This window comes from Rhopalosiphum padi, chromosome 1 (assembly GCF_020882245.1).
Source record: "Rhopalosiphum padi isolate XX-2018 chromosome 1, ASM2088224v1, whole genome shotgun sequence".
Taxonomy (NCBI): Eukaryota; Metazoa; Arthropoda; class Insecta; order Hemiptera; family Aphididae; genus Rhopalosiphum; species Rhopalosiphum padi.
In genome coordinates, this window is record NC_083597.1 from 13,545,760 (window position 1) to 13,573,753 (window position 27,994).

Consider the following 27,994-nt stretch of genomic DNA (forward strand, 5'->3'; position numbering starts at 1 on the left):
TAGAAATTCTATTTGTAGAGCTTTTCATAATTTATTTTAATGTGTTATGTGTATTTAAGACTTAAGTAGATAAAATTGGTTTGCAGTCACCATATTGGTAACATATTGTTACAAACTATTTTCTATCCTTGTATTAATTTTTTAAATCTAATAAAGACGGTGAAAACATAGGTTTTAAAGGATAGGTACACTTATGTTGCTAAGTATAAGTGTAAAAATCATTTTACTTGGAATTGTTACACAAAAATAAAACTAATTTTCTTTGTGATTAATATCTATTATAATTATAATAAAGATTTTTTTAAATTTAATATTTTAATTCTTTATAAAGTGTTGCTATTTTTACCAATTACCGACTACGCAAGTCAGTGTGCTTGTGTGCATTTAGTTTTATAGTCAGGGCCGTCCCTAGTAGTGGGTGTGTGTGTGTGTGTGTGTGTCATGAATTAAGATATTAATTCATGGTGTATGTGTGGATGGGGGTAACACCCCCTCCCACCACACACACACGATTCGGTCAGTCGACACATTTGATACTAGACCACCGAGTCTGAAATTTAACAAAAATTAATATTATATTAAAATATTATTTATGAGACAAAAAAAAAATCATTAGTTTTCAATTAATAATTTTATTTTTTCATTTATTATATTTTAAATGTATCAACATATTACATGTTATTACAAATTTTTATTAATTTTATTACTAGAGGCTTTTATAAAATATTTCGTATGAATATGTTATAATACCTAATACCTATATTATGTAAAATACTAATACTTTATTTCGCGATTACGTGATAAAAATAGATTGGGTATGTATTAATGTGCGAGTTTCAGACGTCGGTCGTCAATGTATACTGCATAATAAAATGTGCACTCTGTATCTGTGCATAACTGCATAAGCATCTCCTTCACAACGCACCTTAGGTAAAGACTTAGAATCTGATTTCAAACTCCATCACCGACCACCGTACAAGAAAACAGCCCACTTGGTTGGACCAAAATTCAAGCACTCAAGCTAGCTAATATAAACTTTTATACATATTACAAAAAATAATTCAAATGTATACTAGGTTGGACTCCCTAATGCTGTTAAGTATTGAAAAAGATATTTTGGATACGTTGATATAAGTAAGTTAGCAACACCAGTCAGTAGCGCAGAACTCGCGACTTTTTTTATGAAGCAAAATCTAAAATTGTTGTTTATTTTACTTATAACTTCTATGTTTCACGTTATCAGGCTTCAATTATACTATATTTAACACTTTATTCAACTTTATTATTAACCCCTAGAACTCACCTATACCCACCCATCCATTTAAGAAGTGAAGCGATTACTTCACATTACACATGAGTTCGGCGCCACTGACACCAGTGGTCCAATATAAAATAAAGAATAATTGAATTTTGAAAATGGTGTATTATTTTGAGATATGCATATTGATTATTTAATATTGAATACTCATAAAATTATAAGTTGTAAATTTTTATTTTACCTACTGTTGTAAGTGCTGACAAATATCAAAAAATGTTCTCTGATGTTTTGTATTGGTGAAGAGTTATAAATAAATAATAATGATAATAAAATAATTTTAGCGTAGCGAAAAAAAAATTTTTTAGAGTTGGGAAATTATTGAATCATGGGCCCCCGTGATTTGTCTTTCGGGACGGCCCTGTTTATAGTATTACAGTTTTCTATTTCTATACTATCCTTTTTGTTTGGTAGCTACCTGCCTATACGTATTCAGGTATTATATTATATGAACAGTTTTTTCTTTATTAGTTTATTGGAAAATATTTATATTACAATAACAAAGTTCTTGAAGAGTTGGAGAAGAATGATTTTTTTCAAAGATAATTAGATAAACGTTTTGATTTATTTACTCATCGGAAAGAACTATAATAAGTAGATAATAACATTGAAATACAAATTATTATTTATTAATACTATATAGTTTATATACTTAACCTAAATCAAGTTTACCTGTATTTTGGTCATTTCGGATTTCCCTAATAGGTTAAAATACGTATACTATTGGCTATTATTAGTTATTACTATATATTTTACGACATAAACATAATAGGTACTCAAGGTGTATCAATACGCCTCGTAGGTACTTTATTCGTTATTGATAATGATATGTATTATATAATAATAATAATATAATGTATAGATCTATAAATAATTTTCTTTATTCGAATCACCAACGTTCATCGTTGTACCTCTTTTTAGGTGGTATAATGCAGCATGTAATACGGTATTGAAAATAGTAAATAGTTTTGGGAGTCATTATTCGTTGACTTGTTGTGCTTTTTTTATCAACTATTGCTGTGCATTTGTGGTCCAACGTCTGCAATCTGCAAATTTAATTTCTATAGTAGATATTATAGGAATTATGAGTCCTGCAAATTATGCCTGCTTTATACTGCTATATAGGTATATTGCCATATTGGTCTGTGGGTCTGCTTTTAGCACGTCCCACCTAAATTTCCATTAAAAGCATCAGCTAACAAATTACTTACTGGTGAGTATAACTGTATTGTATGGTATAAATGGTAATATGTTATTGCGGTATTTAGTTAGTGTACGCTCCGCTGTAACTTATAAATCGATAGTCAACATGACCACGTAATTCTTTAGGTTTATCGTTTCGTTGTCGAATGTCGATATACATGATAAATCGTTAACACAAATTCTAAATGTGTTCGATTCTGTTAATCTGCAAAAATGTGTCCCTTGGCCTTAGTAGATTTCACGATGACTAAAGTGCTTTACCACATTAACCGGTGTCGAGTAGAACAACCACGAACGCGAACCAACGACCAATTGTCAATTCAACTGACATAGTGACGTTACAAACAATAATAATTAATTATTAATTAGCAATTATAAATATAAATTTATTGATAAATAAAATGAGCAAGTGTAATCGTGCGTGTACGTACTACGTTGTACGTACAGTCCTTACAGCCAATACAGCCGAAAAGTGTTTAGTATACTTGTTGGTTGTTACAAGTTACAATGTTACTCGATTTCGTTGAAAAAAGTACCTAATCGTACGTCTTGTCTAAGATACAGAACTTACTATTAGTAATAACCAGTAATATTAGTAGTTACTAGTTACTACTTACAAGTTTGAACTTTGACGTCGGTACTGTAATACTAAACAAAGTAATTATAGTACACTATATTATAAACATTTACGTAATGTATAGTATATATATATACACAACTTATTAGTTAATCATTATCAACTCGTTTAATAGCAACAACGCGATATAAATTGCACGCATGCGCAATTGAGCCAAGTCCGCTTGTAAGTTATGTTGGCTTCAAATATTTACACGATACTTCGGTCTATCCGCAATCGCATAATATTGTAATCTAAGCAACACTATAGGTATGTCGTATGTTTGAATGTGTGTATAGTATGTCTATAGTATATATAAATACATATATACGCGTGCATTGAATATACATTGTATTATATTTGAGTGGTGTATATTTCGGAGCGGACAGGACGGTAGTCGAAGCATCACTGTTAACAGTGCGTGCAACAAAACAGTGTTATTGTTTCGAATACGGCCGTAGAGCACTGTCAATGTTTATACTTCTCAATATTCTCGATACCTTTGTAGATTTTTGATTAGACATGTATGTTGTCGGTCGTCGGAGTCCGACTGATATTTAATTCTGATTCTAGTTTCTCTCGAGTAGTCGAGAAGTCGAATCTCGATTCTCGATAGTAGTTAGTATAGTATAGTCGATATACTATATAGGTAATACAATACACGTCTAATACGATTTACCCGCGAGTCGATAATTTTTCATTTTCATCATTTTGATTCAACGTGTATTCTCTACTAATAGTACTATATAACGTCGGTTCACTCGGTTCTTAAATTACATTTTATTGACTGTACGACATTATACTAGAACTAGAGTTACCATTTGTTTTATAAATATTTTTATCGGATATTCAGTACATTTATACTTGTTTATTACATGTTTAAGATTATACTCAATTATAGTCACAATTCAAGATATTGTATCTGCTATTCCGAATCAATAATATACGAAATTTGATTATCATGATAACAATGTGTGTTTTTTCTGTTAACTATATAACAATCTTATAAAATAGCTCATTATAAATTTTTCATTATTTAGATCGACAAAATGAAATGGAATCGTACCGCAAATATAGTTCAAGACATCATGACTCCCGTCACCACAACAAGCACCACAAACATCGACACCGTCATCATCATTATAGGTATGATGAGGAGGAGTATGAATCGCATCGAGTTCATCAGCGACATCACAACCACAGAAGCAGCGATGATGATAGCGAATACGAGAATTATAGGGTTCCACCTACAAGAGTTGAGAAACCTCCTTCACCAATGTATCATCAACCTACTAGAAGACCAACTACTCCACCACCACCACCTCCGCCACCACCACCACCGCCAACTGTACCAATTATTGAAAAGCCAAAAGAACGCAATTGGAAACTTTTAGCTGATCCATTTCTTACCAAAGCGGTCACTAAAATATATCGCTACGATGGGGTTGTAGATCCCTCGTATCCTGAATTGCCCGTTGAAGATCCACGAAAGACATTTAAAACTATTACTTTACCCATTGAATTAGCAGTACCTAAATTTAAGGTATGTATTTTAACTTATCAATTTAATCTACTTATTAGATTTTTTAAAACTTATTAGTATTTTGTGTTTTTGTATTTATTTTTCTAAAAAGTCATAATTGAGTAATAAATACTAAAAAAAATGTACTTTAAACAAAATTTAAAATAGATTTAAAAATATTTATTTTTCTAAATGGTCCATCTATATATTATATACCTGTGTACAGTCTTCTAATAAATTTTGAATGAAAGAATATAGGTAAAAATATATAATAAATATTTGAACAGTTTTCTGAGACAACAAATGTTTTGAAAAAATACATGAGGTCATCAATTAAGAGACTGAATAAAACATTTTACTACCTATGTATTTAATTATTTTTAATGTAAAACAGTTGAGAAAACTAGATAAAACAATAAAACAATTTGTAATGTTAAAATTCTCATTCTAAAATTTCTTTTATCAGATAAACACATGTTTTATTTTTAATTAATGAAACCGAGTGGAAAGTGTAACATGATAAAGAAAGGTTAGAATAGTTTGATAACCATTTACCATAGTATAGTTATATTACAATATATACCTAAATAATATGTATAGTAATAATTGTATTAATTATGCATATAATTTAATAATATATTACTGCTATTTGTGTTTGTTTATAATGAATTTATCATAAATTTGATAATTTTACATAAATATGATTCAGTTTTAAAATTTAAAACTATTTATTTAACATATTGTTTTTAGTTTATTTAAAAACAAAATTAAATTATGAATACAGAAACATAATAATATATATTGTTATTGTAAATAGAAATATTTTTAACGGTTTAGTAAATGTAGTTTAAGTAGAAAATATGTATCATGAGCAGAAAATGTTCTTATTCCCTCTTTTATACCAAATTTTATATTTTTGTGGTTAATTTAGAGTAATTTTATTTATTATATTAATAAATCAGAATCACAAAAACTTGGTCAAGTAAATTTATGAATAATATAGAATTTTACTTTTTTAGTTAACTATTAGGTTTATTTTTGGATAACTGATTTAATTTTCAAAGCAAATTTAATCAAATTATTGATAACAATAAAACAAATTTTAACTGTTATTTAAATAGGTGATCTCTAGACCAGCGGTTCCCAAACTTTCTTAGCCTCGGAAACTTTAAGTAGAAGTTTCTCGTGGAGCCCTCAAGAAATATTTAACGTTAATTTTTATCTGTCTGTTCTATATAAATTTATTTGGTATTACGGATGGAGCCCTCGATATAAGCCATTGTGGAGCACTAAAGGCTCCGCGGAGCACAGTTTGGGAACCGCTGCTCTAGACAGTCTAGACTAATTAACATTGGGATATTATATTTGAACAGTAGTTTCCATATTTATAACTTAGTTTCATATTTGAAATTTTTATTATTTTTTAGGCTGTTTTTCTAAACATTTCATCAAATCCTTAAGTAGTAGAAAAAAGATTATGTTATAAATCGATCGAATCAGCTTAGGAAATACTAACAAATAACATAGACTAAACTTATCAGCCAATTACAGACATAACCTACATTGATTGCCCACAATGACTAGTGTGCACAAGTATAACTTGACATTGCTTAGTCATTACCGTTATTACCTGAATTACCAATAACGACTGTAACAACATATATATTGAAATATTTGAAATCCATGTTAAATTAAACTGAAAACAAGATTATTACATAAATGAGACATAAATAATACTACATTTTTTATACTATTTTTTTTTTCAGCTTGATAGAAACTACATTGGCCAACGCCCTGAAGTTGAAGTAACCTTCTCTAATTTAAATGATAATATTGATAAAGTGTTTTTAACTGATTTGGTAAGTGAATTCACTCAAATTAAGAAAGTTAAATAGTAAATTTTGTTATATAAAAAGTAATTATAATATAAATCTGTATTATGATTACTTTATTATTAATAATATAACAGTATAAGTATAATTTTTTGTAAAAATATTTACCTGTTAAAAAATAATTGGTAAAAATTTACTGAGCTTACATCTTTATTAAAAATAATTAAAATAATTTTTTTTATTAGACCAGTGTCCAGTATACTCTAAAAATATATTTATATACAATATTGTTGCTTAAATTTTTATTGTTGTATTATATATTATTTTTACTATTTGTAGGTTGTGAAATTTGGAAAAATAGAGTTGTTACAAATATTCTACCATCCAGTCACTAAAAAACATTTGGGTTTAGCCAAAATTATTTTTGAAGAAGCATCATCAGCTAGATATTGTGTTCAACGATTAAATGATACATCTGTGATGGGAAAAGTTGTCAATGTTTTTTTGGACCCTTTTGGTAAAAATATATTTTAGTATTTTAAATTTGTGGACATTTTAATGACTAAATTATTTATATACTGTGCAGCTTCAGAATGTAAAATAATGTTTGATAAGATGATTGAAGAAAAACCAAAACCTGTGTTGGAAATACCTAAAGTTAAACCACATATTGTTTCTAATCGAGATCGACGGTCAGTTAAAATGTGTAAATCCAAAGAAGAATCTTCTGTTAAACCTCTAACTGAAGAGAAATCATCATTGCCACCTAAAACAGATAATTACAAAACTTATAGTTATGATTATACTACTCCTTCTCCAGCCACCAGTGATCTTCCATCAGAGCAAAGTTATAGCAGTGGATATAATAGTATGGGTGGTACTCCTGCATACAACGGGACTTATCCCTATTCCTTTAATAGGTATAAAATAAAAACTTATTATTATTATTTTTAAATTATGTTTATTGTTGTTACTTTTATTTTAAGATATCCTTGCAATGTTCCTCCAGTACCAAATAATCATTGGTGGGGAGAATCTAGTCCTATAGCGCCACCTTTACCCTCAGCACCAGTACCAGCACCAATACCGGTACCTGCACCAGCACCAGCCTCTAAATTAGATTCTGAAGCACAGTCAAAATTGGATTTAGATACAAGAATTGAAATGCTGCTTAGTGGCATGTCATCGCAAGGTGCTAGTGTAGAACCTGCATTTTTATCTATTGTAAAAAAAGATCCTGAAGATGTTGCTGACATTGTAGAAGATACTATTGATGACGATATTATTCTAAATCTTCCTCCACCCCCTGGAGATAATGACAATCAATCTGATTTAGATGAAGAAAAAGTTAGCAATGATGAAGAAATATTTCCTCCACTTTCTAATCCTCCGTCACCTTTCCTATCAAAAGATATTTATCTTCAGTGTTTTGAAACTGCAGCTGAGCAATTAAAAATTACCAAAGAAAAGGAGAAATTAGAAGCAAAAAGCTTTTTAAATAATTCAATAAGGAATGGTAATATCAAAAACAATTGATTATAATCTGTTACAAATAGTAATAAATATTTCTATTTGGTTTTAGTTATCAGTAAGAATATGCATGATTCTCTGCATAGTGATATCAGCTCCAGTGATGATGAATTCATGTTAGGATCAAGTCCTAAAGGAAATACTCCTGATGATGCAATGAGTTTATCTAGTTTGTCATCCCGTGATGAGAAGATTGTTGAAAATGATCCTAATATACTACCACAGTATCCACCATTACCAAATTACCCCCCTCAAGGATATTATTATCCGCCACAATTTAACAATCATTATGGCTATCAATATTTTCCATACCCTCCTAATTATCCATATGGTCCTCCGTTACCTAGAACCGAGTTTTATGAACCAGAACTACCACGTGATAGACATGAAAATAAAAATTTCCCTGCAGAACTTAGAAAGTATAAATCACTAATTTATTTCATATTTTGCTTTATTTATAGTATCGTATATTTTTATTTTAGGAGTTTAATGAATGCTGTGTTATACGAGTTAAGAGTTATTATTAAACGTGACCTTATGAAGAAAATGGGGACAGCTGTCGCTTTTAATGCTATGGATCAATGGTGGGAAGAAGCAGAAAGGCAGTCAAAAGTAAATTTTATTTACTTTATTTGCTTTTGATGTTATTGACATTTTTTTAAAATATTTATAGTCTACTAGTGTGACTAACGAAGAGCCTAAATCTGCACAACCAGCTCCTAACCTTAATAGTATCTTGGAAGCTGGAACAGAAGGCTTAGAAACGTTGGCTCTAAGTGGATTAGGTTTAGGATTCCGAGCAGCTATTCCTAAAATGCCGTCTTTCCGTGTAAGTTATTTTTTTTATTGTTGTTATATATAAATAAGATTATTTAAAATCTATAAAAATAAAAACAATGGGGATATTTATTGGTGGGTTAAAATAAAACTGAATTTTGTGTAAAAGACCATTATGTAACATCACTTCAACTTGTTTGTAGTGTTGGATTATATTTCCACTGTATATTATATACAGTGGCGGTTCGCAAGTAAATTCATTGAGTTGACTGAAAATTTAATACAAAAATGACAAAAAAAAACCTTATTATTATTATTATATTTTAATAGCTTTTTAATTATAAGAATAGATAATTTATATTATTTTATATTCTAATTCAATTTTATTTTTTTTCTGTATTTCCATAGTAGGAAATATAATAAATATATATATTTATAATGTAATATATTATAATAAAGTTAGTAATTTGTGTATAATACCAATAATAAATAATAATAATATCATTACTACATGCGGCAATATAATGTCGAATAGCTAAATTAATAAATGGTCTAATTACGGACACATGATACGCTGCAAGTTTTTGTGTTTACAGAAAAATACATGATTACTGCGATGCGAACTACAGAAACTTTGAACGAGTAGTCTCAATATAGTGAATAATATCTACAATCTATCCCGCCCTCAGCCTTGTCATGCATATGAAATTTGTATTCACAATTGAGTTTCTTGAACGGCAGACTCCCGAATTAGCGATCGTTGTCGTTATCGATATTTTTCGCCCTTATTATTATTGAATGATATCAGTCATCTCATTATTAATGTAAAAATAGAATATAAAATATTATATTATTAATAATCAATATTAATATCGAAAACCATAATAATTATTTTCAAAATAGATAAAAATGTTAAATTATAATACAATTTTCTTCAAACTTTTTTATTGCTTTACTACTTTTTTTTATGGGGTGTCGCCGAATCAAAGACTCCCTTGATGAGCCGCCACTGATTATATATATATATTAAATTTACTTGGTCATATGTTCAATTTTGTTTCAAATGATACGGTATATTATCTGGAAAAGTAATGGATAAAATATTAGATATTAAATTAGAATGATCTGTGAAGGAATTTAAAAACAAATAATAGTGAGTAGACGACATTTTAAGTTGGTTCTGAAGATTACAGTCAGTAACATGCCAGAGCTTTTTAGTTGATCAAAATATGTTTATTAGATGAATTAACACAAATTTAGATTTGAAACTTAAATCTATTCCCAAATATTTTTTTTTTTTGTTTTTAATTTGTTTTATTATACAATCTGTAAATATATTATTTTTTACAATGAGTATAAGTGTTGATAAGATAGGAATATAATAAAAATAAAATAAAAGGGACTGATGACTTGAGCGAAGAATCCATCCAGCAATAGAACTTCTTGATACAATATTAATATTGTAAAATGTAAATTATTACAAAATGAATCAGTTGTTTTAGAGAAGAATTGTGTTGTTGAGAAAAATAGGGGTTTAACAAAAAAGATATTTTAATTTTTGGAACTTTATAATCAGAGACATAATTTATAGTATGATCGACTTGACAAATATGAATTTATTGGTTTTAAAATATTTTGTGTTTAAAAAGTCAATAAAATACTCTTATCTTAATTCTAGATAGAGATTACTGGTGTGAAAACAAATTTTAAAAAATGGGAATAATAATGCAAAACTAGTTTATAACAAAAATCCCATTTTGTATCCACAATTCAGTTTTTAAAATATTTAGATTATTATATAACTTATTTTAGGCTATAAATAGTTGGTTTATTTCTATAAACGTTGATAAAAATTATTATGCTAGGACAAAAATCTTGAAAAATCAATACAGGTTCTTCATGAGTTTCTTCCACTCCAATTAAAAAATATCAAAAATACTTAACTATATAATATATAGCTATATAGCTAATATTTAATCTAAACATATTTATATATTCATTGAAATCACAAAAATTTGCTATCTACAATTATAGTCAAAAAAATATTTAATTTAAAATTTAAAAATCAAATTCAAGGTTTCTCGTAAAGTTTAGCTTATAAGCATTACTATAAATTCAAGTTTTTATGATGCTCTAAATTTCATATTATGACAAAAAAATTTCAAAATCTCGAATTAATTTGTAAAAATTTAGTTCCAAAATACAAAATTTTTATTACTTTTAACTAAGATACAGTGTTCATATATTTTTATTAATAAAACATTCAATTGGAATTTTCAGAGAAAAAAGAAGGAACCATCCCCCAAGAAAACTAATGAACAGGAAGATAATGGAAGTGATCAAGAAGAAATGGTTATAACTTCAGATAATGAAGCCAAAGATGTAAGTTTAATTAATTTATTAAATATTTGTATGTTTATTTATTTATTTGTTTCAAGATTGATGATGATGAAGTTACTAGACCTACATTTGCTGAACGAAAACGTTTAGGAAGAGACTTGTTTGACAGTGATAGTAATTCATCTACTTCTGAACCGTCAGTCCATAGTTCTTCTGAGGAAGAATCTAGCAATGATAACTCTAGTAATGAGGGTTCATCTGATGGATTTGTCTGGCAAAATAAATTGAAAAAGTTATGTAAAACTATGACTATGGAAGATTTTGATAGAGTCAGGTAGGAAAATTTCAATGGATATTTAAAAAGTCAAATTTATTATATGAATTATGCTTACAAGTATTTAATATATATTTTTTTAGGGAGCTCACACCTACTGGTTATGAAACTCCTATGGAAATAGATAGTTTACCGAGTTCTGATGAAGAAGGATCATTTGTGAAGTATAAACGTGATGATAAAGCTGTTAAGAGAAAGATAGAAGATGAGCATTTAGATAAATTAGTTGAACCTAAAAAACGTTTACTAAATGGAGAAATAACCCCCACTGAAGAAACCCCTAGTGGAGTATTTTCCGATCACTCATATTGTATGCCTCAACAAGTATACAGTCCTCCTCCTATATCTGATTGGGAAACTGAAGTTGACATAATTGATAAATCTACGAGTTCAATAACACAACCAGTAATGAATGAACCAAAAATACCAGAAGTCTTTCCAAAAAAAACAAAACAGCCATTAACTATCAGAGACAATAATAAACAAGAAAACACTGATCAGTTAATTGTACAGAAACATCGTGATAATCAAATTAAGACCAAATATTTCAATAAACGAGATATGGTACAAGAAGCAACTGTATTATTTGAGTTCCTTACTAAGGGTATAGATGTGGAAGATATTAATTATTTAAAACAAAGCTATGATTCATTATTGTCCAATGATACTGTACACTACTGGATGAACGAAACACATTGGGTTAGCCATCCAGATATCCTTTTAATAACATGATAATTATATATTTTAATTTTTAGCATTGAGTTGTATTGTTTCTAGTAATTTTTTGTGTACTGCATATATTATGTGATAAATAGTTATTTTTATTTAATGTAGGGTGTATTTTTATCTGTTTATGACATTGATGTGATAATAATATTTCTAATTTTAAAATATTAATATAAATTTCATAAAATTATGTTTGAGCCCATAATATGGTATGGTGACAGTGGAATGAAATTTATATTAGTTATAGTAATAAAATAAATTCAATTTAAAATCACACTACTGTCTTAAACTAATAATATACATAAGTTAAAAAATAACCTAAAATACTATTGCTAGTTGTTGAAAACATTATATAAATCAAACAACTTTTACACTTATAATAGACTGTAGATTCATTGGTGTTCTATGATTTCACGTGGCTATTTATTAATTTTTGTTGTCTTTTTAACTTAAGATTTTTACTTACACTTTTTACATTATTTTTATTAGAATATTAAATCACAAAACCTTTTATTCAATTAAAAATTAAATATAGTGATATCCTTAAGATAAATAAATGGAAAATTAATGTTTTTTCATCGGTTTTTTACAATGTTTTAATTTTTAAGTTAATTATGGAGCATTTTTAATTATAAATATTTTATATATTTACAACTCGTTCAAAAATTAAATAACGTAAAAAGCCGAAGAAAGAACACAGATAATGTTCTCACCTTTAAAGTTTGATAATAGGTCATTTCATTCTAATATTTAAGCTAAGCACACAAAATTGATTCTATTGAACAAAATTTGCCATGTTATACGTTCATAAGACGGGGACAATACATGCAGGTGTGACGTCCTCTAAAAATTAGAATTGTATGCAATTATTAAGTTCAATTTTTTTGGTTTTTATTTTTATAAATTTAAGATATTAAGATATACAAATTGGTCTAAACAGAAATTAATTGGTAGTTAGTTTCTGAAAAAAGTTAAAATTTTCTTTAATTTATAAACACTGACAGCAGTACCAAATCAGCTTCCACGAAAAAAGAAAAAAGATGAATGGAAAGTTCATGATACAGGATGCGGTAGAACAGAAGGTTATTATAAAGTAGACAGTAAACAAAAAGCCAACCATAAGGTATATATAACATTTATTATATAATTTAAACAAGTGTGTAAGGGTATTTTTAACATACTTACACATATTCAATTTATTAACATTTTTAGATTTACCATGACATATATTTATAACATATTATTTATTCATATGATATGAATTTATTATTTTAGTATCATTTTGGACACACAATTGCTCAATTGAACCGTATCACAGAACTTAAGCGTGTTAAAGAATCTACTGGAAAAATGTTGGCTCTTTCTCGTGAAGCACGTAGTAACCAAAGAAGATTATTAACTGCTTTTGGGGCTACATCAGACAGTGATTTGCTCAAATTCAATGTGTTAAAATTCCGTAAAAAACAATTGAAATTTGGAAAGTCTGCTATACATGATTGGGGTTTGTTTGCTATGGAGTCTATTGCAGCTGATGAAATGGTTATTGAGTATGTTGGGCAAATGGTTCGCCCCGTGGTTGCTGATTTACGTGAACGACAATATGAAGCTACTGGCATAGGTAGCTCATATCTGTTCAGAATAGATTTGGATACCATCATTGATGCTACTAAATGTGGTAATCTTGCAAGATTTATTAATCACAGTTGTAATGTAAGTATTTTATGTATTATTTTATATATTATAACTAATATTTTAGTTAATTAGTCATAAACTGAGTTTTTCCTTTTTAGGAAAATAGTTAAAGTAATGTATTATTTAAGTACAAAATTTTAAACCAAACTTAATATATAATGGTATATATAATACTTTTAAATCCATTTTTAATAATTATTTCAAGTATTTAACTATCGATTGAGTTTTATAGACTTAAAAAGAAAATTTTAGATTCCGAGTGATGTAATTAATGTAATGAAATCACATTGATGGATTTTTTTTTTTTTGACATCACCTATTGGAGCAATTTTTATTTTTAAGTTCTTAAATTTTCAATTTCATTATCTCCTCTAGTAAGATCCTCTAGCACTGCAGGCAACATAAGCAAATTTCTTTGATCTTAAATGAAAAATGAATAACTGTAGATTCTTGACATTTACTAAATGATTTATTTGTATGTCTTTACATAGCCAAGTTAAGTTAAAGTATTTTAACTCTTTGAATTAATTTTAGATATTTGACCTTTTCTCTTTTTTATGTATATACAAGTTTTTTGAATTGTTTTATTATTACTATATAAAAATATTTTAAATAAATAGGCACAATTATGTTTCATAAATGTTACGACTAAAATTCAGAAATGCTCAGGCAAAATGTCATATTTCGGTATTTACCCAGGTAAACCTAATTGTGACCAACCTCATTTAGTCAAAACTGTAGCGTATTAAACACCAACACTAATACTACATATAAATAATTATAAAATAAATATAATTGAACACGCTTAGATAATAATAAAAGTATAATGATATTAGGTACTAGTAAAAAGTTAATTTAAAGAATTTAAAAATTTAATAAGAAAAATATATTTTTACATGGCATTTGGGACCGCACAAAATATTTTGTTGTTTACATTTGCATCTTCCCATAGTGCACTTAGTTTTATAAGAACAAAAAACAAAACCTTGACCACCAGTTAATGAATTTTGAATACTCGCAGTCCTCAATGGTATTTTGATAATCGGTACAAAATTATTGGCAATTAATTGTTTCTTGCACTGGAATATCTGGTTTCTGGCATATAGTGATGACAAAATTCTATTTTTTGTTCTATTGTCAGTAATACTTAATATCACACTTAACACGTTATTTACATCGACTTTTCTTCTATCAACACAAGACACTGGAATTTTCACTGTTAATATTATTTAAGTGTATTCAATTATATTTTAACAATAATATTAGTATTTAAGACGCTACTGTTTTGCCCAAAGGTTAAGTTCGGCCCAGTTCGTGTTTTGCCTGATTTCGAATTATTCATTTGAAGTTTAAATTTTGATAAAAAAAAAAAATTTGTGAGAATTTTGTTAAAAATTTTAGGAATTTTCAATTTTTTAAATAATGCTTATAAATTTATTACAAGATTTCTCATAAGTAGTTTATACCAAACCAGAAAAATATTTATTTATTTAAAATTTGAACAAAATATTAATAGACAAAAAACAATGATTTTAGTTATTTTATTGTAACTCAAAAATATTATTTCTAGGACTTACATAAATAATAAACTTACATACAATGACATTTTTCAAAATTTTAAATTCATTTTATGCTATTGCCTATATAATATATATACTATTATATTATACTATACTACTTATTCATTCCATTTTACGGTAAACAGGTATCAAAACTGAAATGTATTAAATGTAATGTTTTTAATAATTAATTTAATTCACTATATTTTTGATATTTAAATAAATTACTATATGAGTAATATAAATAAATTATAAAATATTATGCCAATTAATATTATATACCAAACATTCTTCGCCCAAACCTTTTTCTTATGCAATTCATTAATTGTCACATAATCCAGAGTTGGCTTTGTCAAAGTCTAAGTCTATATAAAAAAAAAAGCTATTCTAATTATATATAAAAAAAACTTATTTTAATTTAAAGAAATTTTATATTATTTAATTTAATATTATTAACCCATAGATTTTAGTGACCTTTTTAAACTTTTGTATCTGAGTAAATTATTCCTTAGTTTTTGAATTTCCTTAAATTGTAACTACTGGAAAAAAAATTTTGATTTTTATCTTCATATATATGTAAAACACACATACATTTCATTTATTATGATGTTAGTCATCAGAGCATTATTTTTATTTAGAGATTGGTTATATTGAATGCAAATTTGCTATGTAATGCGTATGTCAAGGAGAAAACAAATAATAAATTGCGACTCTTATTTAAAACTGAACAAATTATTTTAGTAATATATTTTTTTGCAGCCTAATTGTTATGCCAAGATAATTCAAATTGATGGACAGAAGAAAATTGTCATATATAGTAAACAGCCAATTGGTGTAAATGAGGAAATAACTTATGATTATAAATTCCCACTTGAAGAAAACAAAATACCATGTTTGTGTGGTACCCATTGTTGCCGCGGAACGCTCAACTAGTTGGAGAATATTTATTAAATAAATTGATTTTGTATTATAATTGTTTTACACTTTTCCCATATAATTCTCGCTAGTTTGTTTTGATAAAACAAATATGACTGATGTACAAGTTTTTGTTTTGCATCGCTTCATCAACTTGAAGCGCTTGCATTTTTTTTTCTTTTTATTATTACTATATATGTACATATTGTAAAATTATTAAATATGTATTATTAATATAATAACAGTTCCATGTTTTATTTATTGAAAATATTATTTTATTTCCAAAAATATTTTAAACGAAATTAATGATAATAGACAACTTGAAATAGCTTTTAAATACAAATGATTCGATTTTAAACCCGAATAATAAAAAAAATGTATATATATATATAAATTAATAAAATATGTTGTTCAATTAATTAAGATTTTGTTTTTGTTTATTATATAATAAATGTTGGTATGAATTGAATATCCTAATGCATTTTGTATACAAATAATAATTCCATTTTTTTTTTAAATATTGATCAATCTATTTTATAATATCAGTCAAATATTAAAAATTTACTCATACTAGTGTAAAAAAAAATATACATAAAAACTTAAAGTTAATTATTAAGTCATAAAATATTTGATGGACAGATTAATAAAATAAAAAAAGAAAAGTAGGTACAATTAAAATTAAATATAAAACAATACATTTATACTTAAATTACCAGTTCATTTCTCTCAATGGAGAAGACTGAGCAACTGGTTTAACAGTGTTAAAAGTGTTACTTTTAAGTACATAAGTTTTATTTTTCGGGGCGATATTCTCAGCATCAACACGCCTGCGAGGTGTTGCCAAAGCATCTAAACGGTTCTTTGATAAACCAGTTGTCTTTAGTTTATTATTTTGTAATTTAGCTGCCATAGCATTCTTTTCCTATAAACATATAAAAAATAAAATTGTTCTTTATTTTAATTATTAGCTAAAAAATTACAATTTCTCTTATTTTATTAAGTTTAATTTTAAATTTCAATACTAAAAATTTTCTTATATTTTTTGTTACTAAAACAACTCAAAAAGCAGGTTTTTTTAAAAACATCTAAAATTAATTTATTCAAACTTACATTTGTCAAATCAATTATTTTTCTTTCTAAATCGTCATATTTCTTAGCAATTTCTTCAAGATCAATGTTCCTTTTTATTGTTCTAAGACAGAAAAATAATAATTTATTTCATATTTAATATTAATATAATAAAATAAAATGTATACTTTTCATATTTCTCTAAAAGCTGTTTGTAGTTAGGACCTTCTGGATCTATATTTTCAATGTCCAGCTTTAATTTATGAATAATTTCTTTTACTTCACCATCAACCATAGATTCTAATTCATCCATAGCAACCAGAATATACCTCATTTTAGCTAAATAATTATCTTTAACTGTCTCTGAAATTTTCATATAATCATTAACTTTTTCAGTAAGTTTACGTTCAACAATAGCAATTTGATCAGCAGCCAATTCTTCAAAAGATTTTTTTTCACCAATTTCTTCTCGCAAACGTGCAGTTTCATTCTGTAAAATTTCATTGTGTTTGCATGTTTCACGTAAACGATGGCAGACTGCATACAAAGCAGCTTGAGAATTTTCAATGACCATTCTACATACACGGTTTTCTAATGCCTCTGAGCAAGCACTACGACATGTATTAATATAGTCTTTACATGTATCAGTTGTACTTTTAGAATTATCTAGTCTTTCAATGTCAACTAGAGCTTTAGTAAGGTTAGAATCTAGTTTTTTCAATTCCAAAAGACGTTTAGCTCTTATTTTTGTTGAACCAATTTTTGTTGAATTAGAATCTATGGTTTTGTTAGATTTTTTAGAACATTCTGTGTAAACTGAACTTTGAGAACTGTAATTAAAATAAAAACAAACTTAAAAAACAATAATAAAATAAGTTAAGCTTATATATTTCTAATAAGATTTAGAATAATTTATAGAAGATACCTAAATTGTTTTACAGTAAAAATAAGTAATAATAGAACAAACTAGATAAGTAAGTATATACAAAATAATTATAATAAATTATATTATTATACTAGTATACCTGAAATTTGATGTGGTTTTAAGCGTTGATTGAACTTTTACTATTTTTTTGGCAGTCTAAAACATAAATGCATCAAATAGATATTATATTAATGATATAAATGTTATGCAATAAAGTATAAACTGTATACTTTATATATACTTTGTATATTTTACAAAGAAAATAATCGTACATTTACCTAATTAAACTTGTGTACTCAAGAATGTTTTAAAATTAAAGAATTTTAATCAACAAATGTTTATTATTATTTCAGTATACTATAAACAATAAGTGGGTATATTTATTATAAATTTATAAAGTACTACAATAAAAGTAAACACTAAATATTTAGTGAATTCAAATATTTCACTTTTTTAATTATTTAAGTAAGAATACCATATTCATATTATAATAAATATGCAATAATTAATTAATTATTTATAATATTTATTATTATTATTTATTAGATTCAAATAAAATGGGAATTTTGTTTAATTTATAAATATATACAGAATAAAACACTATTGTACATTTTAAACATTAGAGAAAATGTTATGTTGAATTAGTAATTAATGATAAGATCAGTGTCCTTACTACAATATCATTAAAGTACCTATTATTAACAGAATACCTACCAAATATACAATTAACAGTATCACCTATAATCAAACTCTAACTTACATTGCTCAGTGATGAGCATTTAGTACTTTAAAAGTCCATAAATCTATTCACCAAGCTATGAATCATACAAACAATTTGTGGATTTAAATATTGGAGATCGTAAGCAAATAGTTATCATCAAATCATTGTGAAGTTATTCAAGACCAAATACAACATTAAGGTGGTGCCTCTTCACTATAAGACAACCAACTAAAGGAATGATGGCAATTGTGTTACCCAATAAAAAAAATCAAATATTTTATAATTTGTAATAAGATTTAAAGAACACTTTTAAATTATTAATTAAACAGGCAAAATTTTAGTAAATATAGTACTATTTTAAGTAACACATTGTATAAACAGTAATTGGCTAGACCATCGTTTCTCAACCTTTTTAGTCCCGCGACCCCCCCCAAAAAAGTATAAAATAAGGTCAACCACTTCATGATCCCCCCTCCTTATCTATAATAAGTATAAATTAGAACAATAAAAGTATCGTTAAGAAAGCCATTAGCGGTAGAGTACCCATATTTATTGATGAGCAGGGCGGAATTTAGAACAAGTGACACCCTAGGCCCTTCTAAATATGACGCCCCTATCCCGAGAAAAAAAAATATTGTAATTATTTCTAATAAATTTATTTCATTTTAAGAAATTAGGTCAATAGTCATTATTAACAAAACAAATAATTATAATATAAAAATAATAAATAATATTATTTTACGCAGTTACATAAATGTATAAAATATTTATATGATTTTTTTTTATTTCTTACAAAATTTGCCGTCCTAGGCGTAAATACGGCCCAGTTGATGATATATATATATAAACAATTTACATTTAATTGACTGATTATTTTTGTGTTATGAAAATTATGAATAAAAAGGTTCATTTTGTACATAAGTGTTTTATTATTTTTGACCTATGCGACTTCCAGTCAAGATCACGATCCCCTGGTTGAGAAACACTCCGTTAGACTACAAATTTGTCAGTAGATCATAGATTGGATAGATTCCCAATATTAATTATATAATACTTAACAAATAATAATACAAAATTATTAAATTGTACTTACTTGTGGGGCAGTAGGTTCTTTAAATCTTTCTGCTTTATCAAATTTAGAACCTTTAATAAGTTTTGGACAAGGACTTTTTGGATCATATGTTCCAGGTGGTGGTGCACAACCTAAAAATAGCAAACATATTTAATAAATATATATTTGAGAATGAGGTATTAACAATAGGTAAATCTATTTACAAGTGGAGTTTTTTAATGTTCGTTGAGTATTCACTTATTTAATCATTTTTTTTTTTATTACCATAATGTTAGGAATTTTAAGATAAAATTCTACCTAACATACTATAATATAATATAATATAAGATACAATATTGAAGAATGTAATCGGTACAATGATTACTAATATAAAAATATCACAATTTACAAATTTTAAACAAAACAGACTACATTTGATACACATATTACAATATTATGAAGAAAATTCCGTAGGAGCAAAACTATTACTTCGGTTTTTATTTGCCTTTAAAAGAAATAACAAAATATTTAAATTTGAACAAGGTAAAAAAAAAATAAAGTTTAACAAGGTATGTTTTAATTACCTATGAGTATAACGAAATGAAAAATAGGTTACTAACAAAATACATGATACTACTAAAACGTGTAATGAATACAACAGTTGATTAGTGTGCAGGAATCTCCTTAAATTAAATGATCAATTATATTATAGATATTTGGTTGTAATACCTAATTTATACAGACAAATTATCATAAAATATAAATGTACCCATAGACGTGCGTACCTTTTTTGCACGGGATGCCAATTGCAAATATATTTAAAAATAACTCAATTTTTATCTCCCTTCATAAAAATATAAATCTGAATTGTTTTAAAAAAATGTATTACATAACGACAAAGTTCTCAAAATAACAGTTAATAAAAAAAATAATATAATATAATTTTAACTTTGCATTTTATTACTAATATCAATATGAATTTAATTTATGTAATACTTTATTATAGTTCTAATCTTCTGTCAAAAGTTTAAAAAGTAAAGACAAAAAACAAGCTGGTTCCGCAAACCCGCAGGGGATACCAAGGCATACCCGGCATCCCCCTGCGCACCCCTATGAATGTACCAACATAATTAACCTATGATCTACATGACATAAACAAATTAATTTACTTGTTGTAAATGTTTAATAAATACTAAACAAAATTAAAAATTAAAGACTATTCCCAAAAAAAGGTTAGCAAAGTACCAAATTAACCTCGGTTCAACACCATAAATTTGCATCAACTTTTTAGTGAGTGTTCATTATTAATTATTATTGTTATAAACGCTGAGAACAGACTATTAGGGTATTGTAGTGAAGTTCGTTACTTACTTGAGACTTCGTTAAACCGCTTGATTTTGCTCTTCACAAATGACATGATAGAGTTTCACCGATTGTAGGTAATTCAGATATGAATAAAATTATGTAGAAGAATAAAATGGGGATTAAAACAAAATGTTGAAATAAAAATATACAATTGCTTAAGTTAAATGAAACAAAAAAAATATTACAATAAAATTAACCGTCAAAATTTGCAGTGGTACGTATCAGAAACACATTCACTATATATGAACAACGTACTACCTACGGGACCATAACCAAAGACGGACAAACGGAAATTGAGAAATAGAGCGCCAAAAACCAAAAGGGGTTTCATTCGGTGTGCCAAGGGGCAAGGGGAGAATCGAGGGAGGTTTGGTGATTGGGGGTCTAGGGACAATTATTTAACAATGTAAATAAAAGAAAACCGTTGAAGAATAAAATAACGGTTTTCCTAGATTGAGATAATGGTTATCACTTATCAGTCTCCAAAGATGTTGTATGGCCAATTCGGTGAACGGTCACATAGATCCCTCGACAGCTAGATCCCGTTGACTAACTGACACAAGAGGAACCAATTGACGCGAGATTAAAATAATTATAAGGATTTTACAAATTAATTAATTTTGTAATTAGTATTATTAATTTTTAATTATCAATGTATTTAAATGCTTTTACGTTATTACATCGTAGTAACACTAGTATAACAGTTGTTATCTAGCATAAACCATATAATTTTTGTTTAATAGACAATTAAAAAATATTTTCTATTATAACCTAATGTTTTAATAATACACGCATAAATTATTTCATAAATAAAACTTTCATAATGTTAGGTTTTGTTTATACATCTAATAAAAAATTAAAATTTAGTAACTGAAGTTACTAAACATTTCAATTCTCAGTTAAAATAGTCATTACTCATGTCTGGTCACCATCTGATGTTTTTTTTATATTAATCAGATATAAGAATAATACCTATATAACTATTAGTACAACTATATAACTATAGCTACTATTATATTATTATTATTGGTTAAAAGTTTTAACTTTATTCATATTCTCACTCCCAGTCTCAGAGGTTAGTCGTAAGTCCAGTGGCGCCGATCTATAAATTTCATGTTAGGGGAAAAAATGATGGTGTCAGACCCACCTACTAAAAAAATGTTTAGTTAGTTACGATCGAATGGTACTATATTTATTTCTAAATACATGATACTGCATAACAAACTATTTTTGATTATCACCCACCCACCCATAAATATTTATGGGGAATTTTCCCCAGTCCATACCCGTGTTCGGCGCTACTGTTAGTACATATACCAAATTTGAATATTGACAAAACTGTATATTTTAACGAAAAATAACGATTATATAGGTATAATTATCTATTTTGTTTTAAGTTATAACAAAAATATTATTTAAAGACACCAATTCGTGTATTATTATTAACACTAACAGAGAAGTATTCAAAATATTATGTAGATTAGTTTTAAGCTGTGTATGCCATAAATTTATTAACACCTGCAGTGGCGACTCGTCAGGGGTCTTTGAGATGGCGAACTCACCATAAAAAAAGGTAGTAAAGCAATAAAAAAGTTTGAAGAAAATTGTAGTATCTATAATTTAATATTTTTGTCTATTTGGAAAATAATTATGATGGTTTTCGATATTAATATTGATTATTGATAATATTAATTATTATAATATTTTTACATTAATAATGAGAAGACAGGTGTCATACAATAATAATACGGTCGAAAAATATCGATAACAACAACTAATTACTAATTTATACGATGCCAATGGCAGAAACTTTGAAAGAGTCTAGTCTCAATGTCCTGAACAACATCTATACAATCTACCCCGCCATCCTTGCATATAAAATTTGTACATAAGTACACAATTGAGTTTCTCGAACGGCAGACTCCCGAATAAATTTAAATGTCTGGCTAATAATAATATTACAACATAAAAATACAGTATATAATCTATGAATATGGATCTATCATATTAATCTATCATCTATGGTAATCATCAATCTTCGCTATTCGTCGGAGACGATTGATTGTTGTAATAATTTTAACGGAGAAAAAATTGACGTACAAATCGTTAAACCGTACTTTAATATATATAATATTTTACACGCATATGCCGTTCTGTTCAGCTTATTTTTATGAAATATCTCAATATCTTCAATTCGAAACGTGGTAAAGACGGACGAGGAAAGGTGTTCCTGGGTCGGCGATGTGGTTACTGAACGTATGGACATTAAATATGACACAACTAAGTTTCACAAAAAAAATCGATGTTTACGTGAGTTTGATTTTTTATAATTTTGGAGCTTTAATTTACTTTTTTAGACATAAAATAAATACATACTTATTGCACAGGACAATCTGTTACACGCCGGGTGACGTATATGTATGCATATTTAATTCCCGAACGCGCGATGCATAAAATACGTGAAACCAAAAATACATAATCGTCATATTAGTATATTACCAGGCCCATTTTATATAATAATTTATATTTATATTAATTGTATAAATAGCATTTTTCATTTTTAACTGGCCGAGTACTTGATTAATATAAGTTTTTTTTATCCCTAACAAAAATAAAAAGTTTTCTGAAAAGACGCATTAATATTTTTTTATAATTTTCTGAATTTTGAATTTTTATGACATTATTAGATATTCATTTCATATTTCTGCTCAACCGATTTTTGTTTTTTCGTAGTAATTTAAAAACGAATAACTGTAGTTATTTGAAAATTTCAACAAATGTTAATGTTTGCATTTCTTATACATATAATAATTTTCAAAATATTTTGACTATACACTTATAGGATAAAATAACAATAGCATAATACCATAAATAGATGCATTTATTATATATATATATATATATTAATATCGCAAATTATCTGAACATATTAACATTAGAACCTATATAAATAGTATGAGTAGGTATGTCCTTCTTTATTATACGTAGATCATAATCTATTAACTATTTAGTATGTAATAATGTAATATTAATTGAATGATTCAACTTTTAAATATTTTTAAAATTATTAATCATTTAGTACAGCCAACCCGTAAACTGCTGTAAAGCTACTATAATAGGTGACTACAATACTACATGTAGACTAGGTTAAATATGTAGCTATAACGAATTTGTACAATTTGAATTCAATTTTCAATGTATAATGCATTAATACACTGTATAAAATGTAAAATTATGCTGGTCGAAGATGGTCTTATTTGTTGGTGAGAAATTTTACCAAACAACTATTGAAATAATAAAATTATAATTTAAAAAAAAATTCAGGATATACAATTATTATGGTTTTACGTATGAAATTAATTAGATACCAAAAGTTTCGTATGCAAGACAGCTGAGATATAAAAATGAATCCTATAATATCACAAAGAGTTCTATAAAAAAAACATATGATCTATCATATTATTATAATATTTGTCATCCATGGCAAACATTAATCGTCGTCATTTGTAGGAGACGATTAACCATTCTAATATTTTATTGAACAGTCGTCAAACAACAGCCTTCAGTACATGACAAGTGCTCTCATTTTCAAAAAAAATTTCAATAATTTCATTCTGAAGCGCAAAGATGACGAATGAAGAAATAAGAGCTAGCTGTTTCTTCGGTGGCTTATATGTGCACGTTTGAACTTTAATATGCACAGCTTGATTTAGCCGAAAAGAGTCGAAGGATACTTACGTAGGTTAATTTTCCTATAATTTTAGGGTAGTAATAAATTTAGTTTTTATACTTTAAATAAATATTTATTCACTTCTACAAGCTGCCCCCCCGGTTACTTAGAACTATATTTTATTTCCGATAGCTGGCAACCGGCGGGTTATTGTATACGACCCATTTTAAATTCTTAAACGATGAAATCTTTTTTTTAATATTTTATTATTTTAAAGTTCTAGATAATATTTTTTTCATAGTAAATAATTTAAGAATATTAAATTTTTATTTTTGTCTGGTCTGCAAACTGTTTTTAATTTGTAAATATGGCATGAGAGTTCCTAGAACCTCAAGTAGGTCACAGGGTAAGTTATGTCGTATAGTATGTGCAGTGATTACACGTTTTGCTCCTCGGTGCAGTCGCTCTGCTCCGCAAATCGAAAATATCCCGTCACGCGCCTGAGTAAAAAACCGAAAATCGAGAACTTCGTAAGTCTATAACTTCAAAACTAATGGTTTCCACAAATTTATTTTACACCATCGTTTAAGACTCGTTAAAATACATAGGTTTCCGAAAAAAAATCAAAAAAATCGAGTGGCCGCTAAACTAGACTTATGCCGAAATTTTTATTTTTGTCTGGTCCGCAAACTGTTTTTAATTTGTGAATATGGCATGAGAGTTCTAAAAGGTTAAAGTTAAAAAATAGCCAAGAATAAAATAAATTCGTCAATTATACCTTGGATCCTGGACGTAGCAATGAATCTATATTAATTTTAAATTTATTTAGTTTTTTTATTTATTTGTAGCAAATATTGGTGATTAATAGTAAAATAACATAAACAATTTTAGATTATAAAAAAATTTTAACAATTTTAAATAATTATTTTTTTTTTTTTAAGCCGATATAAATTATTGATAGCAAATATGATTTAAAATTTAATACAATGTTCCTCATCAGTCACTAAATTACTGCAATAAAAAATGTATAGTCACGATATTATATTTTTATAAACGTTTAAAATCAAAATTTTGTCTAAATCTATACAATTTTCAAATTATTTTTTCATCAGATATTTATATAATATTGTCTTTTTATGTACAAATTTAATATACTAATTCTCATTAGTTTTTTTTAACTTACAACAAAAATAATATATTTACCAGAAAGTCACATTATTTTTTATGACTATTTGAAGTTCAGTATTATACCTATAACTTATTAAATGTTTATTAAACACCCACCCTAAAAATAAATATTTTTTCTCAAATAATTTTTATATTTTGTTATAGTCCAAAAACGAATAATCTTAGATACTTAAAACTTTAATTAAATTCTTATGAGAGTATTTCTTACAAATAGTATTTTTTCAAAATATTTTGAAATTATGTATATTTACGATATTTTGTTATTATTTAAAACATTATTTGTAGGGACATAAAAGTTTTGTGTACCTGTTATACTATACGTACACAATGACATTTTTGACATATGTAGATTAACCTTAAGATATTATTTATTCAAATTATTTTACGAAAGGGTTGTACCTATTAACTCAAAAGTATATAACAAAAATATAATACGGTATAAATTATATTTAGTATTTATACAATATAATAATAATAATTATGATAAATGCAATGTTTTCGGAAAAAATGTAACTTGTCAAACTTTACACAAAAAAAAAAAAATTAAATACTTAGCAATATCAATCAACATATAATGTTATAAGTCATAATACATCAAAATTATACTTATTAATGAAGGTTGACTGACTGTCTCTTTCAAATTCAAATTTCACACACTAATTACAGTAATAAACTTCATCACTAATGTATAAAGCAACACTGTAATAATTACTTCTTTATCTTTAATATGTAATTTTTGATTATTTTGTAAAATGGTACTGAAAATTGAATTCCTCAAAGCATTGACTAGGTACTATTTGTTATATGAAACCATAATAAAGGAAATGTATGATTGTATTATTATCGTGTGTTAATATGTATTATTTGTATTATTCGCGATTATATTATATTAGAATAGTAGTAAAATAGTACACCTTAGATCCTGGACGTGGACGTAGCGAAAAATGTATAATGATCTTACAATTATGTAGTTTATTTTTTGTTTGTCATGAATTCTTGTAGCAAATATGCATCAATTTGGTACTTTGGGTGGTAAATAGTAAAATAAAACAAAACATTTCAGATCTTGCCATAATATCGGAAAAACAAAAAAACTGAAATAATTACGCTATATCCTTGTGTAATGTCAACCCGGAGGACGATTGGCAGCATCATTAAGAAGCACATCTGAATAACAAAAATAAATGTCACAAGGCTGTGTTTGTTTAATACTATAATTTTTTCAACAATAGTACAGTATATTATGAATATTTACTTAAATTATATTTAATTTTTATGGTTTTTTTTTCAGATAATATACTGTACTACGGTTTTAGGTGTTCTTTTTATTTTAATAATACGTTGATAAATTACTAATTTTTTCAATTTTTTTTTCTTATCACAAAGCTAGTTCGTCTTTGTGTATGTTTAAATTTATATTATTTTATAGTTATTGTGCTGTTTAACTTTCTTATAAAAGAGAGTGAGGAATTAAAAAGGTGGCCACCGAACAGAAAGTTAAACTGCAATATACTATAATCTTTTTAGTTCATGTTTACATTTTTAACTGATAAATTATGAATATAAAATTTCAAATTAATTTAAATTCGAAAATAAAAGAACACCAACATAGATTTCTTAAACATTAAAATTTTACTATAAATTT

General features: G+C 26.6%; 2 protein-coding genes across 4 annotated transcripts; one reads left to right on the plus strand and one right to left on the minus strand.

The window, feature by feature from the left end:
• Positions 1-3,633: 3,633 nt before the first annotated feature.
• Positions 3,634-16,629, plus strand: LOC132917507 (histone-lysine N-methyltransferase SETD1). 3 transcript variants are annotated; one of them, XM_060978275.1, is made up of 16 exons: positions 3,637-3,783; positions 4,019-4,106; positions 4,175-4,677; positions 6,423-6,515; positions 6,828-7,005; positions 7,075-7,408; positions 7,475-8,004; positions 8,071-8,437; positions 8,501-8,630; positions 8,692-8,847; positions 11,076-11,177; positions 11,234-11,469; positions 11,553-12,181; positions 13,194-13,318; positions 13,471-13,905; positions 16,206-16,629. In XM_060978275.1, the coding sequence occupies exons 3-16, from the start codon at positions 4,189-4,191 to the stop codon at positions 16,377-16,379; spliced, it is 3,978 nt and encodes a 1,325-aa protein (XP_060834258.1). In that variant the 5' UTR covers positions 3,637-3,783; positions 4,019-4,106; positions 4,175-4,188; the 3' UTR covers positions 16,380-16,629. The 3 variants fall into 3 exon arrangements, with proteins under 3 accessions (XP_060834257.1, XP_060834259.1, XP_060834258.1); XM_060978274.1 differs by having other exon boundaries at positions 3,634-4,106; XM_060978276.1 differs by lacking the exon at positions 4,019-4,106 and having other exon boundaries at positions 3,636-3,783.
• A 137-nt stretch (positions 16,630-16,766) lies between these two features.
• LOC132917508 (hyaluronan mediated motility receptor-like) lies at positions 16,767-21,893 on the minus strand. The gene is made up of 6 exons (XM_060978277.1): positions 21,498-21,893; positions 20,169-20,278; positions 18,455-18,510; positions 17,618-18,259; positions 17,472-17,553; positions 16,767-17,283 (listed from the first exon to the last, which is right to left on the minus strand). Exons 1-6 carry the CDS (start codon positions 21,541-21,543, stop codon positions 17,071-17,073), a joined length of 1,149 nt encoding a protein of 382 aa, XP_060834260.1. The 5' UTR covers positions 21,544-21,893; the 3' UTR covers positions 16,767-17,070.
• Positions 21,894-27,994: the final 6,101 nt, after the last annotated feature.